Source organism: Brugia malayi (genome assembly GCF_000002995.4).
Source record: "Brugia malayi strain FR3 genome assembly, contig: Bm_v4_ChrX_scaffold_001, whole genome shotgun sequence".
NCBI classification, from domain to species: domain Eukaryota; kingdom Metazoa; phylum Nematoda; class Chromadorea; order Rhabditida; family Onchocercidae; genus Brugia; species Brugia malayi.
The window spans coordinates 12,763,013-12,779,582 of NW_025062479.1; the positions used below are offsets into that span (position 1 = coordinate 12,763,013).

Sequence of the window (16,570 nt, forward strand, 5' to 3'; positions counted from 1 at the left end):
ATTAGATACATCAGTATTTTTCATAGTGAAATGAGGATGGTTGTTGGTCGCTACATAGAACATTCACTCTACTGGGTGTTAGGTTTTGAACAGGTATCGATCGTTCTATTTAAGTAAGAATGAATTGGTTTCCTGTCAGTAACCATTCCACACGCTGAGAGTGATTTATTTGAAGTAGGACGATATACACAATAGGCTGTTTACCGGTTAATGTAAATCGATCAATTATATCATAAGGAAATGTTGCTAGTTCATTTATTGCTACAAACAATGTCACACCAGCAGAGTAACATCATCACGTGGAATGTTCCACAATCGATAACGTACAATGTCCAGATGTATCTGGCAAATTCCATCGGAGGTCGAGTGCGGTTGCAGACCATTTGACTGAGAGTGTTTATCGTGGCAGCTGATGCTCTACCTCGCTCGGTGTACAATTGCACCTCAGCAAAGAGTACACCGTACTGATTGCCCAGCTATTTGTGGTGCCTCCATATCCTCAGGATACTTCTGTCTTTCATCCTCTTCACCAAGAATATTTATACCACCGGCGTGTTTAATCACATAAAGATCGGCTAAAGCTGATGCAAGGCGGAAAGCGACGTACGTGAAGTGTAGTCGTTGACGTAACAGTACGGGCTCATAAATTGCGCACGCACCCTTAAGGTAAAAACTTTTCTGTCTGATAAAACAATGTACTGCATAGTCATAACTGTCAGAGATTAATGCAATGCTTTGACATAGGCTTATCGATTATCATCATAAATCTAATCATGAAGTTGAAAAATAAGTCATTATAAAAGAAGAAGGAAAAGTACCTTAGCTTCAGGGCAGGTATAACTCCAAACCAAACATGTGGTATCCACAACGGCTCCCCAAATAAGCGGTGAGGGCAGGCTAGCAAACAAACTTACCACAAAGCCTTGAAAACCAAGGGCGATACTTCGGTGCACCGGCGGTACTGACCTAAACGCTTTGCCTACTTTTATGTCGATTAGAAAGAACTGAATAATAATTTGTTTAATTAATGGGGATGTAATCTTGCAATAGATCACTTTTTTTTCTTTTTAGCTATATCAAACTTTTTGCTGCAGCGAAACTGAGATTCTTTTCCTCAGAAGATGTAAAACACAAGAATAGATTAGTAAGTTTTGTTAGTTCTCCATTTTTCAAAAAAAGTTTAGACTTAGATTTCGTTTATACCTCAACTTTAGAAATGAGACATGATGATAACCTCAAAAGTAAAAGCATTCCAGGTACCAAACAATTACCCACGACAAATGATCCAATAATAATGAGAATGAAGAAAAGTGCTGCTTTCAGGCTGCAGTTATCCTGACAGTTCTTTCTCGACAACACTTCCTCAGGTTTGCATTCACATGATGAAAATTCCAATTCCTGCTTTCTCACATCAATCATTCTAACCTGAAATGAAGTATTAAAAGGTAGTTATCATTTTTTTTCTCTTTTTATGACTGGTACCGACTAATGAGTAAATAAATGCAAACATCATGACAACCGGCATGGCAAGGTGAGAAGTAAGCATATCCGGACTTGTCGCAAATCGGATACAATGGTGCTGATTGACAGTCACAATTTGCATTACACGGTTGTGTATAATTGTAATTAGTTAACCTGAAAATGAGTCCCAGAAAGTTTTCTAGATTTTCAGAATGTTCCGCTTCGCTTAGGAAGAAGCATAAAAGAAACAAAACTTTTCAATATATACAACATTCTTTAAATCATAATCCTACGAAATTTTTGGTAATTTCTAAAGAAAAATTTACGCTCAAATATGGTTAATAAGCGGTTATTTCTTCCGACACAAACATGAGAGACCTAAATTAGTTATTTGCGAAGTCCGAAATACTATTACTGTCGCCTATCATCGATTTTAGGAAGAAGTAACACTGTTATATCAAGAAATAATAATAGCCAAAAGCTCCGACAAGTTTTATTGAAAGTGGGAATAAGGAATAGTTCTTATTTCTCATTATTCGGATTCACTCTGTTCTTAAAGGTCACAGATCGATTAAAAGGCGTTGAAAATGAATAATGACACATACCGGCCATTAGCACCAACTGTACTTACTGTCGAATAGCAACCAAAAAAGGCTTTGCTGAAGAAGAGGGCAATGTTAACCATAGATAGGACTAAAATTAATATTGCTGCCCCACGACCGCTAAACTTATGACGTCGTACGATTACACCACCGCTTATTGCACCTATTGCAAGTCCAAATATACCAAAGAATGCTAAAAATCTGTTTATCTTCTGGTGATTACGTACGTTGCGTTGCGTAGTCGAAAAAAGAACTGTGAGATTTGGGTAAAAGGGTAAAATGGACAAGAATATTCCAATAAATTTTTTTTTCTCAGCAAATAAAAACAAGGAAAAGTTACAATTATTTACTCAATAAATTGCACAAAATATTAAGAAACTAATAATTTGTGAAACTGAACTCTTCAACTTTTCTTTAATGTTTTTCCAATGTTCTTATGCTGAAGTAATCTAAGTTAACTAGGAAGCAGATGGTCTTGTATTCTACTTCTCATTTCTCTCTTTTCAGTCCTGTCATCGTCTTAAGTACCAATTCCTCCTAATTGCACATTTATTGACCTCTTTCTGAGTAAGCAGAAACTAACCCATAAGTATGTATACGTTATATTGTGGTATACCAAACTGCGTCTCGAGATATTTCGGCAAGAAAACCATATAACCACGAAATGCTAATAGATCAAGCGATCGAGCTACTAAGAGACCAACAAATATTTTCGACTGCAATATTTCTGCATATGCTTTATGGAGCGCTAAAATGAAAAGTTATATGAGAACAAATAGTGCTGCTTTTTAGTATTACTTGTTGTAATTCTCCTATAATCCACTAATTAAAACATTTAATAATGTGGCAGTGATTATTTCTCTACTAAAATCGCTGCAATCATCTAACTAAACTATTCAACTTTTTAAAAAATCAGTTCATTTTTTTTCGATCTTACTTTCAGTTAATTGCAGTATTAATTATCCTATTTGTCACTTTATTGATGCGAATTACTACCAATAGTACCACTTTATTAGTGACGCATTAACTAGGAATGAATAATGAGAGGATATCGTTATCAAAATTTTCACGTAACCTTAAGTAACCCACATTCACCACTCACACCTATCCTAATTTGGCTTGAAGCACAGTTAACAGATTTTACTATCTCTCAATCTCACCTTCACTATTTTCACTTCACTATTGTCAACCATTTCCCAATGACGTTGCTACATTAAATTATATTAATCCCTTGCGAATGGATCAACATCTGATAGACAGCAATGCGCTTCCTATGCTTAATTTACGTAACAAATAAATTTGCTAATTGCATTTTATAAAGTTTCATAGGAATAACTGCAATTATTAATATGATCTTTCAGTCTATCAACAACTGTCATTAGAATTTGACTGTAATGATGGCAAGACTTGGTGAGAAAAATTGATGGATGGTGAAAAGTCGATAAACAATTATTTTTGAGATGCCCCCAGCAGTCGGCAAATCATCACAAGTTAAAATCAAATAATTCGACAGAAGAATTGCTAGTCATTGTAGGGACCGGGAAGTACAATAACTTTTTACTTACTGTTAACAGTGTTATTTTAATTAGCCGGTGATGCTATGAGAAAAAGATGTGGCAGCTTACAAACCTCGAAATTTGGCAAAAATAGACGGTGATTCTATGATATCATTACTGCGATGTTTGTCAAATATTGAAATTTTAATATCCTTTTGATCCACGCAACCGTTATCCTTAACGCTACCATCTATTATTGTAGATTTAGTCCTGAAATTATTTTTTTTGCAAATAGGATTTTGTGAGTTATCAGTGCTTGTTTCCTTGTCATTTATGTTATTTCAGTGTACTTAAAATGAGAAATATTTGAATTTAAATAACATAAAAATTACCTCACTGGGAAAAAGTACAGTGCTGTTGATGGTCCGATTAGCAACAGACCAATGAGCAAGTAACCCAACCACCATGCGCCTATCCAAGTGGGATCTTTTGCCGATAAACCAGGTGGAGCTAAAATTAATTACATTCATCCAGTAATTTGTTAAATTTCAATGTTCTCGAAGATAGATAAACTTTCGGAAATTACGAATTACTGATCTTTTCTCACATAAAGTTGAATTAAACTTTTGGAAGGCAATGTCTTCCTGATTTTTTTTCACCACGAACTTTTTAAGATATTAAGAGTAACTGAGATAAATTCATACGTTTTAAGGTGTAGTAAAAACTGCTACAAAAGCTTCCAATCAGAAATCCACACACAGGTCCCAGAATTCGAATAAAATTCATACCAGCTAAAATATTTCTTGAGGTAATTTTAATAACATTTGGTTTATTGATAAGTAAGTACTGCACGCTCCATGCTATTATATGTTTAGATTATTTTCTTTTTACAAAATGAAAATTTAAGAAGACATTAGCGATTTAAATGCTATTTTGTTGCTTGGAAAGCAACAAAATGGCAAATAATTTCGAATGTTAAATGTGTAATGCCATTTGGAACTATTTCTCGTTCATGATTTATTGGTCCTGCAAAAGTGAAACAATTTACCAAAGAATGCCGGAAGATTCTTTTTAGAAAAACTATCATCGATGAGCGGTACACCGAGTGACCACGGCATAGAACGGCCGACACCAAAGCCAATTAAGCCAAAAAATAACATCAGAATGGGTGCTTTATACAGGAATTTTTTCCCACATGTAGTTGTCTGAAAGGAAAAATATTTTAAAATTTTATCAAAGGACAACTAATTTCCAGTGATTATTTTAAGCTTCAAACAGTTTATTCTCAATCAAAATATATTTCGGCTAATTCAAGTCGATAATTTGTAAATTAAATTAAACACAACATTTTTTTTACACCCATTAAAAGCTTTTCGTTTGAGAAGTTGCTTACCATTCACAATTAATATCTGATATCAGGTGTGCTATCATTGGTATAGTTAAGTAGCAAAAATAAAAATCGATTTGAATCTGTTTTAATTCAATCTACTTTTGGGAAAAATATTGGAAACATGAAATAATTCCTACTCGGATAATCTGTCGCATTTCATTGATAAGTTTCGAACAGTAAGCAAATGGTGCTTGAACACTATTTTGTATTTTATTCAAATCATTAAGCGTCTCATTAGCTCTCTCAGTGACATATTTTTGTAGCAGATTTTTAACTTCGCTCATATCACTGCTACTTATATTCCCATCAATCATTGTATGCATCTTCTGAATAATCTGAAATTTTATTTTTTGGTAATTTAATCCAAGCATTTGTCACAGAGAAACAGATCGCATATAATCGTTTTCAATCACTGTTAGTTCTTAGCAAACAAAATTATTGTTAAGGTTATCTGTACCTTGGATAATAAAGGTTCATTCAATGTATAATTATCATTGGCAATCGATATCTCATTGCTATTCTGCAAATTCCTGGCATTTCGTGGCATTACGTGGAACGAATGATCATTCAATGATATTACTTTCTTCAGAAAATCTTCTCTTACACTTCCAAATATGCGATCATTTATAAGTTCATAATCAAACAACTTCGCTAATTCAGCATTCGGCAACAAAAGTTCGTCAGATGGTAACAAACGTTTCTAAAACTAGTTTAGAATTTAATGTTTATCATATCAATGCAAATATTTCAACTTTTTTCTTAGACGTTTAATTGTTGAATAAAATTCTGGAAAAAAAAAAAAAAAAACATGCTTGAAGAGTGGTGTAATTAAGAATTTGTTGTTCAACTGGAAATAAAAAATTGGATGAAGAAATGAGTAAATGTGAAATTGCTGTCATGAAAGTACCAATACCAATCCATTTAACTCGATTGCCTTTAGAGCCAAAATATGACACAAAGATAACCACAGGAATGTATGCAAAATCACCTGCAACAGCAAGTAGCTGTAATCAGTTAATTAATTACAAATGACATATGACATAATTCACTTCATTAAAATGAGTTTAATTAATCGAAGCTTCCAATTAAGACAGAAATATAAAATTTAATGTATGGATATTTGAATTAATCCAGTCTCATGGACATTTAACTAAATTATAACAAATTTTCCAGAAATGTAATTCTATAGGCAAAACATATTTGTAGCAAATAATAATTCCTTTAGTCTTTTATACAATCTTCTAAATCATTCATAATTTCTTATATTTTTTCTTTTTTTTTTTTACATTAATTTAAATTTTTGCAAATTACTGCTTTTCCATGAGAAGCATTAGTTTTCAAAAGATCATTTTTTTATTTTTTCACTTTTAATAAAATCATTAGTATTTTATGCATACATATATTTCATCGTATAAATTGTCATACCAATTAGCCTTAGTCTTTTAAAAGACTTTTCTTTATTGTTAGTCTTACTTTTCTTCCTCTAAACAGTCTTTTTTGAATAATTTGAATAAAATAATTGTCCACGAGATCCACCAGATGCATATTTAGTAAGCTTTACGAGAATACAATATGCAGGTTAATTGGGCCTTAATTATTAAATTTAATCGTTGAATGTCGTTAGAAGGAAAAATTGGAGGACTTACTGGCACTAACCATAAAACCGGATAACTTCGATGGTACTTGGAACTGTCGTTCAATTGCTTGGGTTGTGGAAATGATATACGTAACACTAATTGATTCCACTAATAGTACAATCGCAAATACTGCGAAAAATATATGCATGTGATTCACTTTTTTGAAACGTCTATAATCGCTACGAATATTAAGCTATTATAATATTCAACATTAAACACATTTTTGTGGGATTTAATTTCTAATTACTTGTTTAATTCCTTTGATTATTTATTCGTTATTTATTTTCCCTTCCCTTCCATATTTTTTTTTTTTAACAAGAAATTTAGATAATACGCAACATCTGTTTAATCTCTGATCGAAGCAAATCTATCAACTCAACAAAAAAAGAGAACAATTTTGCCTCATCTGAAGAGGAGATAAGGTTGGCGTATAACCCCATTTCAGGAAAATATTTAGAAAAAATTTATTCTCGGAAAAATTTTAATCTTAATATTTTTTAAAATTATTTCTAGTAGTATCCAGAGGAATCTTTGAAGTTCTTTTCCCTCATTAGATTAAGCAAATGCATTCTTTCCTATCATTTCCTCCTTCTTTCTATGAGAAAAATCATTTTCCATTTTTGTTTTCACTTCATAAATGTAAAATTAAATATTTGTCTAGAAATCAAAATCAAACAATAAAATCACCCTCAAAAAATGAAAGAGTTTTGAGGAAAATAAAACTTACAATTTAATAAAAATTTCAATTTATCAGAATTAATTTGTTAATGTACGCGGCACGATGATGCATGCAAAAGTCAACAATAAATTTTTTTGCTTTTACCGTACTTAGCAATTTCCGGGTAACTTAATTTCACTACCTGATTTTTCGTCACTTAATATTAATATACTAACTTTATCAGGCACGACCATATGCCGCCATTGTCGTTTCTTAATTTTACCATTTTGTACTACTACCAATTAAAATAGTAATTCCAATCGTAATTTAGAGCTTGAAAATCGGTAATTGGCACTTAAAGTATATTTTTATTCAAAAATGTAGTTCGCCATCGACGCGATATGCGAATTATAGAGATTGCGATGAAGAATCAAACATGACGTCATTTACTCCTAGAAGCTTTGTGAAGCCAAAACGATCATATGGCGCTTTCAAAGTAACTTAAACGCAGAAACAAATAAAAAAAAAAAAAATCAAAATCTAACTTTGATAACGCAATCAGAAATGCTTGAAGAATTCAACACAACAGCCAAAAACACATTACAATATCCAATCGATAATAATTGAGAGGAAAATTGCCAATTACTTAAATAAATAATTAAGCAATAAGTGAGAAGGTCAAGTGATAATTGAAATTAGGATGAAAGTGAGAAGCAATGAAATAAGTCGACTTATTATCTGATTATTTGAACATCAAATGGTTGTTGTATGTAACAAAGATCAGATGGAATGCTGCAACATATTATCGGAAATAAGAGAAAAAAGAAGGAAAAAACGAGTTATCAAAAGCGATTGTCATCGTTTTAAATCATTCTACCAAAAATTAAATTATTTGATCAATTCTTCTCGAATAATAAAAAAAACCCGTCCAATTTCAAACGACGACAATTAGTGGTAACTGCATCATCCAACTGTATTACTTTTAAAAATTTTTCAAGCAGTTAAGTTATTCCAAGATACATTCCTCACTTTCGTTGCTTAATCGGTTTCGCTAGTTTCCTACTCGATGCATTCGAAACATTTAATGGATTGGTTAGAACTGCATCATTTGACTTGAACAGGGTAAGTATTCATGAAAATGAATATTATAGTCAAGCTGATATCTGAATTTGCTCAATTTAGCTGACTAGCATTTTATGCTGTACTAAAATGCAAGAGAAATCAAGGCTGTTCAGAAATAAATTTAGGAGTGCAAATCATAGGTCGAGATTAATCCACTAACTTGCTACCATTTTAAAAAATAATAGCACGAAAATTTTCAGAAAAACCATCTGAAGCAAGAATAAACTATAATCTCGAGAAATTATAGTTTACATAAAGCCAATTTCTGTACTCCATTCATGAATTAGTGCTAAGAAAGTGAAGTTATGAACTGATAAGCAATTCTTTGTTATTTCCACAGGCTTCCGAATAACCGATGGTTTCATTCTTTATTAATGCAAAAAAAAGAAAACAACACGAACTATCGCGCGATGCACTCTTTATCTTTTATTATCAAATACACACATCAGAAGTGATCAAATAAATGCAAAAACAAGTCAAATATAAAATATGTCAATTACCGGAACAATAAAAATGTCCGATTTAAGTGATCAAATAATGAAACGAGTGAAATTTTTTTACAAAATATCTGCTGGCACTGGTTTTTTAAAAAAGAGAGGGAAGGGGAAGAGGGAGAAAAAGGAAGAGAAATTCAACACTGAGAGAATTAGCTATCACAGTGACTCACACTATTCAGTTCATTTATTACTAATAATATTGATAACTCGTCTGCAACAAAGGAAAACTTTCAGTATAAGTGGATGAAATTTGTGGGATAATGCCACGTTATGGATGATTAATCTTCTCCTCATTATTGTTTAAGTTTACTTTAAATTAAACTTCTGTAAAGATACGGTATGAGATTAATTAATCAAATTACCCAAGAAATAGAAGATAAAATAGCTAAGAAGCAATTAATTTATTTCAAATTATTCTATTTAAAATATAGGAAACATTTCTGGTAGCAGTGTTGTTATCTGTTGAATAACTATTGTTAATTGCTGTTGTGTTAAATGTTGCAAATGCCTCCTGTAGGAAGAATACTTTCCGTCCTTATTCATTTTTTAAGCATTAAAAAAGTTTTTAAAAATAATGTCTTTTACTTCCTGATTCTTTGCCTTCTTTCATTCCCTTTTCTTTCCACCACTTTGCAAAATTTTAATGGTTTCGAAAAAACAAAAAAATAAAGCATTACTAATCATTAAATTCAACATATGTTGCTAAATTTTCCTACATTCCCAGATTATCTAAAGGAAAAGTTAGGTATGAATAGAGTAAATGCATACAGTAAAAAGGAAAGAAAAAACTGTTTGAAAGAAGTGAAAATTGTTCTTTTATACCAGTTATGGACAGCAAATATAAAAATTCAATAGAATAATGAATTCGCTATTCTTTGCTTCCTTTTTCTTCTGGTTTGATATTTATTGCATACAAAGAAGTTTCATCTTTCTTTGCTATTCTTCTATGAGAGTGGAATAGAAGAGGTAAAATGAGACGAAATAAGTTGGAGCGCCAAATATCCATATTCACAAATACAAATATCCTGGAATACAGATAAACATCCTTTATCAAATGTATCGTTAATTGATTTATTTCTGCTTTTACAAGAATATATCCACTCTATTACTACTACTGTTCCGGATAAGTGACGATTGAATGAAAAAAGAATGTCTAAGATATATTCCAATATCATTAGAGGAGGATGGATATTTAAACCAGATGACCTAACAAATCATGAATCCCTTTCCTCATTGCTTCTTATCATTTATCATCATAAAGCACAATTTGCAATCTAACCCCAACATAACAGATGCTTCCACTTCCATTTATAATGGTGAATGGATCACACTGGCCTAGACTGCCTTATAAATGGGTTAAATTTCAGTTAAAAATTTAAAAGCCATGGATAGTAACAAGATCACTTAATAATACATTGAACAAATAAGCCAAATATCAATCCTTCTTTGAAAACCAATGCTTCGAATCATTAACATCATACCACATGCATCATAAATTGTGAATAGACTTTGATATGAAAAATGTGCAGACACCGCTGCTTCATATCACAAACCATAATTACAGATGAACGATGTTATAAGATAGGAACAATAAAAACTAAAACGAATCTTTAGTATGAAATTTCCGAATACACATGGATACTAGCATTTTCACTTCACAACACCAATTTCCCATAAGCATACACCCAAACTTCATTTAATAAATTTCTCTCAAGCGTAACATTAATTTGAACAAAATATTACAAATCAAATGTCTCACATCTACCGATGTCCATCATTCTTCCACCGTACAAAGACTGGAAAGGTTCACAGCAAAAAACAGTCATAATCCTATCAGCAATCTGAGAAATGTCAACTGCTGTTTACAAATGATCATTGATTGATCCCAATAACTTAACTTTGGTAATAACTTAACATTTAACTTCAATTAACTTGACTTCCTACCAGTATACAACAAATGTGAAATGCTTGAAACACATAGGCTAATAATCTGTTATAATACAGGAAGCAATGCAAACAATCTAGTGAAAAACAACAGATCCCTAAGTATTTCCTATAATAATAACATCTACCTTCTTTTTTCCCCGACACTGCCAAAATCTTTTTCATCAAGACTACAGATGATGGAATATAGTACCGTAATTCCCTTAATGGTATGATGGAGTGGGGTTCCTTTTTTCTCTCTTGGAAACACAGCTCTCTTGCAACTGCAGTACAAATTTTAGTACATGAATGCAAAATAACGAGAAAGAGAAAGCGCAGCACAAGTAATTCAAACCAACATTACTGTTAATTACTGCAAGTCGGAATCAGTGATACTACCAGTGGCGGAAAGCTGCTTTTGCTCTATACCAGGTTGTACTTCGGATAGTAAACCAACAGGAGGAACAAAGACTGGAAAAGAAGTTGGACCAACAGAAATTTCAGATGTCATCGCAGGCATCGATTGTTTTTGGGTGCCTTGAACTGATACTGACACATTCTGCAACATTATCGACTGCTCAAAAGATAAAAGTATATCAAAATGCTTACACTACCGAAAAAATTTATCAGCGTAGATTCCCAGAAATATTTTACTACTCGGTACATTGTTTTCTTCCCCAACGTGATGGGAAATTCAGATTTCATGATGCTTTTGTTAGAGTAATTCGGTATTCTAAGCAAACGGCATATAAGACTGAATAGTTTGATAATGATTCCATCATGGAACTCATTCGTAAGCCATTAAGTCATAACCAAAATGTCACGAAAAAGTTACATCTACTAGATGACTGCATTGTTCCGGTAAAAACATAAAACTCACAGTAAAATAAGTTGTGAACTAGAGATTGTTTATAAATATTTTGTTGCTTCAAATTTAGGAGAGCAATAAAGAAATTCAATTACTAAACTCTCCCTGGAGATGTTATTAAACACTGGATATAAAGTCAGGAAAACTGAAGTTTTAGATGGAAGTATATGGCTTGTCTTACAAGTTGGAAAAAGAATTAAAACACAAAGGGAGGAAAAAATGTTTTCATGAGTCATTCAGTAGCACAAAATGAACTGATAGATTTAGAACATAAAGAAAAATTTAAACAGCTGCTGTTAAATGAAGTAACATTTCGTAATCTCCAACTATTTGTGTAGTTGCCCGAGCTCTATTGAAAAGATAACTAACAGAAAAATTATGGAATAAAATCTTTGTCATCTCATTCATACTTTCCGCCACATTTTTTTAACTAGTTTCTTTGAAAAGGATGAAAAACAAAATGCATAAAATACTTCAGAGTTTTTTTTTTTAAAAAATAAATTTTGTACTTTAGTTTTCTAAACTTTCGCACCCTTTCTTTATCTTTTTCTTGAGTAATGGCAACCATCTTAGAATCATTCCAATACCGTCAGTTCTCCATATGTTTAAACTGCTTATTAAAAAAAAAAAAAAAAAAAAAAACCTTTTGTTTAATAAGTTACAAATTTGAATTTCTAAGCTCGAAGAAAGACCGAGCTTCCTTAGAATTTCTAAATATCCTCAAACTCAAAATCAATAATAGAAATAATCAAATTTTACTTTGAAATACGAAAAGCTAGTGCTTCAAATGCTTAAGTATTCAATAAAATCTGATCTATTTACTTTTAAAAATATACAAGATGTAATACTTGAATAGAAAGGGGCTGCACAGGATTTGGTGAGACTGCACCGGAGGAAAGCTGCTGCTGTTGTAATTGCAACTGCCTTTGTTGCTGTTGCTGTACAAGTACTGTCAATGAATTGACTACTTCAACTGGAGCAAATTGTTTCAAAACCTGATTTTGGCTTTCCAACTGCGCAACCTGAAAACAGCAAAATAACACTCCTACGTCTCAATAAACAAAATCATGAGATAAGTTTAAACTATCCATAAATGATTTTTTCCCTGGTCACAAAATCACAGGGCCAGAGTTTTAAGCAAATCACTATTTACCTTTGCTTCCAATTCAACAATTGTAGAGCGCAAGATTTCTACTTCCTCGCGGACAGCAAATGTCAGATGGGTTTTGACCAAATCCTGAAAGTATAACAGAATATGTAAACTTTTAAAAGACCAGAAAAGAGTAGTAATATTCCTAATAATGGCATACTAATGACTCATGACTTACTAATAATGGATAATGATCTGCTAGATTCGATTTTTATTTCTAATGAGCAAACATCAAACATTCATGTTTAATACCAACCGCTTAAATAACGCTGATATTCAAATAACAACTTTGAAATCAGAGATGACCTTTCTTTTTTAATCCCAAAAATTTGAGCATTATAATTAAACTTCTCAAAGATCATAGAAAACAACATTAGAAATACTCTTTTAAATTTTAATAATAACAATTCTAATGAAGATTCTACCCGCAACCAACACAAATAGAAAAGTCATTTCCTGATTCAAAAAATTTGATCGAAAATTTAGACCGAAGAATAAGCTAAAAGTAGCCTTAAACAAAAAAACGAGTTCAGCATATAACAAGGTGCTTTCAAACAATAACAATGTATGAATAACTATAAAACTGAAGTGGTGTGGGATTGTGATAATAATGAGACTATATGCATATACCTGAAACCATTCTGAAAAAATGGGACAAAGCAAACTAACCATAGCTTGTTCAATTTTATTATCAATAGGTACTACATTTTGACCGGTTGTTGATGTACTTGTTGCTGCCCTGTAAGCACACTATTGAGTATTAACATTTTTATCTTAACTCGTTACACTTTAACATAAATTTCAATTAAAAACTGTTTAATTATATAAAAACCACGCCTTATTTTCGCAGAAATTTTTCACTTCAAATTCTTTGTCGAATATAAAAATAAGTATGCAGCTAACTAGGTAGCAAGTCACCGCAAAATTAGGTAATAATCGATTTTTAATTTGAACAGTACTCTCTGGCACATCCTTACTCATTCCTGAGATGAATTCATTCATTTCAAAAAAGATCTCTGAATGAGTCAAAACGAAAAGATACACCTTATATTTGGAATTAGCATCAATTACAAAGAGAGATAAAAAAAAAAAGAAAAAAAGAAGAGGAGAGCGAAAAAAGGACACAATGTTCAGCTATAATAAACACGTTATTAAAAAGAGAAGTATCTAGTAAAATGCTCCAGAAGAATAACGAATGATAATGAAGTGCAAGGAAAAGCAGGGATGTCCCGACCAACTTTTAAATCCTTTATTTTAATAAGGTAACAAAAGTTGAAGTATAAAAAAAGATTTGAAGAACATACTTTTGACTCACTGATAATCACTAACTACATTTTGTACTAATGAATACATCCTGGCCATATTTTTTCAAGTTGATTTCGTAAAAATATAATTAAATGAATTATCATAAATAACCAAAAAAAATGCTCGGTAGAGTAATAAAGTAAGCACACCAAATATAATTAATTCAGCCGAAAACTGATTACAATTAGAGTTTCTAATTTTTGTTTTATTGACTTATTTTAACGTCATCAGGATTACGTCTTAAAACTCTTCAACTATCAATGTCAGATACAAAAACAAATCTCATGGTAGAGTATCAAGAACGGGGTTTAAAAAAAAAGTAAAGCTGAATTTAAATTGAAATAATATGCAAAATTACAAAAGAACAGTGAAACAGTGAAATAGTGGTATACATCCAAAATCGACGTATGTGATTATAATCATGAGATAGAGGTTATACTGACATACCATTCCCTTCACCGTACACACGATATCATGTAGTACTTGGAGTGGCAGTGATATCAGTGATAAACATTTCGTTATCACACTGTCATACCCACTAGGTAAATCCCAATGTAATGGGAATATAACAATCCTTATCTCTTTTTGGCATTGATAGCAACCCCAATTGTAACACTTAAAGCTTTGCATGAAACAAAGTCAAAATACTAAGAAGTCTAATACATTAGACCAAAAAAATTCGAGAAATTAGCAGCGACTCGAGAAATTGCCCCGAACTTTGTTCTACAAAGGATAGCAAAAAAGGAAAGCAAACAAGTCATAAAAAGCTGATTAAACTTCAAATTTAATCATAAATCTTATTTATCGTAAATCAGATCTTTCCTCCTTGGTTTGTACGAAATCCGAATGGATCAACGACACGAGACTGAACGATGCTTACCTCATAACTTCGACAAAATCAAGAAATACAGTTGATGAGCTGGTGGATATTTTAGGATTTGGTTTGTCGGGCATCTCACCGAAACCCAAACTTGACGAAGTAGACGAACTAGACTGCTGACTTGTATACAGTGAGGGTGATGTTGGTTGGATCTTAGCGGAACCTCTAGAACTGATCGACGAAATCGATGAAGCACTCCACCGATGTACGGCATTACCCTGAGCGGTATCCGGCGTAGTTGGTGGGGTAATTAAGGCTCCTGATTGATTATCGAATGTTGTTGCTGTAGCCAAGTTAGTCACTAACATTCCACTCATACACGATGCAATAGTTTGTCGCCGCTGTGCTTTAGAGGTTGACTGACTATAGTTGCAAAGGATCGCCAAACTTGAATCCAAGTCCTTCATCGATACAATGCGCGCATATTCCATACAACAGGTGGAAGGTGATGTTGGAGGTGAGCTACGCAGAAAAACCATCTTTATTGTCTTTTGTTCACTTATCGATTAGTTATCAGTAACTTCTGGATATTTCCCATAAACCAGAATAACAGGCAACAGATCTGCTAGTGGGAGAAAAACAACATATGATCGATGGTGGATTTTATACCAAACATCCACGATCAAAGAAGAAAGAATATGCACTTTTTATCTCAGTAATATTTATTCTTTCTCTCAACTTTCCAGTACCAGCAAATTCACCTTTCCAATAATTAATGTGCGCTTTGCATGTGTGCACCTTCTGGCAGATGACTGAATGAATAGCGCATCCACGATTGAATGATATTAAGGGTGGAAAAAGAAAAATTCAAAGAGCAACAAAAATAAAGACCAAAAATATAAATATAGGCGTTTTTGCTTCCAGCTCTCCTTGCTCTGCAATAGCAAGTCATGAAAAATGCATTTTTCCATCCGAAAATTTCTGGAAACTAATCTTCCGCGAACTTTTCCCGAATAATACCGAAACAAGCAACGAATGCTGGTTGACACAATCGTTCAAACTTCTAACTTTCACATCTGTCAAATAGCATTAACCTATAACATGTAAACAACAAGTAAACTGGTAGGGAAGATGCAATCTATTGGTCAACTGAGACCACAAAGTTCGAATGAATACCAAAAATAAGTGGATAAAAACAATGAAAATATGATGTCTAACGAGAAATTTTCTCTGGTATTACTACTACAACTGTTTCATTTCAACTTCTAAAAGTATATTAGATTTAAAAAAAGCTATATTATAAAAGATCAAAATATCCCATCATTATAGAATATAATAATTACAAGAATCAACGATACATATTTGGAATATATACCTGCTTATTGCAGTTTAACTGTCATGGCATACTGTTTACACACTAGTTATCATGTTAGGAAGAATAAGAGAAAGAGAGGGAGAGAAATTCAAAACTACATACTTTAATTAATAAATCAACTCAGTCGATTGCAATTATATCCTAACAGATACGTCATTGAAGAATCTCCCACCAAAAATAAGTTGTCTTCCTGCTTGAAAAACTAGGAAATCATATTTCTGAGAGTGTATCAAGAGGTAAAATGGTACTCCTGATGTACCCGAAGA

At 32.3% G+C, this 16,570-nt stretch overlaps 3 protein-coding genes across 3 annotated transcripts; all 3 read right to left on the minus strand.

Annotated features, from left to right (window-relative positions):
* Positions 1-444: 444 nt before the first annotated feature.
* Positions 445-7,530, minus strand: Bm4182 (Uncharacterized protein; the record flags this gene model as incomplete). Its single annotated transcript, XM_043074661.1, has 15 exons — positions 445-660; positions 819-966; positions 1,235-1,425; positions 1,509-1,635; positions 2,067-2,256; positions 2,647-2,811; positions 3,693-3,829; positions 3,952-4,069; positions 4,264-4,350; positions 4,608-4,764; positions 5,087-5,284; positions 5,407-5,649; positions 5,762-5,937; positions 6,596-6,756; positions 7,481-7,530. 15 exons carry the CDS (start codon positions 7,528-7,530, stop codon positions 445-447), a joined length of 2,364 nt encoding a protein of 787 aa, XP_042930595.1.
* A 2,201-nt stretch (positions 7,531-9,731) lies between these two features.
* On the minus strand, positions 9,732-10,333 carry Bm14192 (Uncharacterized protein; the record flags this gene model as incomplete). Its single annotated transcript, XM_043074662.1, has 2 exons — positions 9,732-9,888; positions 10,278-10,333. The coding sequence occupies 2 exons, from the start codon at positions 10,331-10,333 to the stop codon at positions 9,732-9,734; spliced, it is 213 nt and encodes a 70-aa protein (XP_042930596.1).
* Positions 10,334-11,156: 823 nt separating this feature from the next.
* Bm5821 (Uncharacterized protein) lies at positions 11,157-15,468 on the minus strand (the record flags this gene model as incomplete). The annotated part of the gene is made up of 5 exons (XM_001897527.1): positions 11,157-11,345; positions 12,503-12,676; positions 12,808-12,891; positions 13,474-13,543; positions 14,990-15,468. 5 exons carry the CDS (start codon positions 15,466-15,468, stop codon positions 11,157-11,159), a joined length of 996 nt encoding a protein of 331 aa, XP_001897562.1.
* Positions 15,469-16,570: the final 1,102 nt, after the last annotated feature.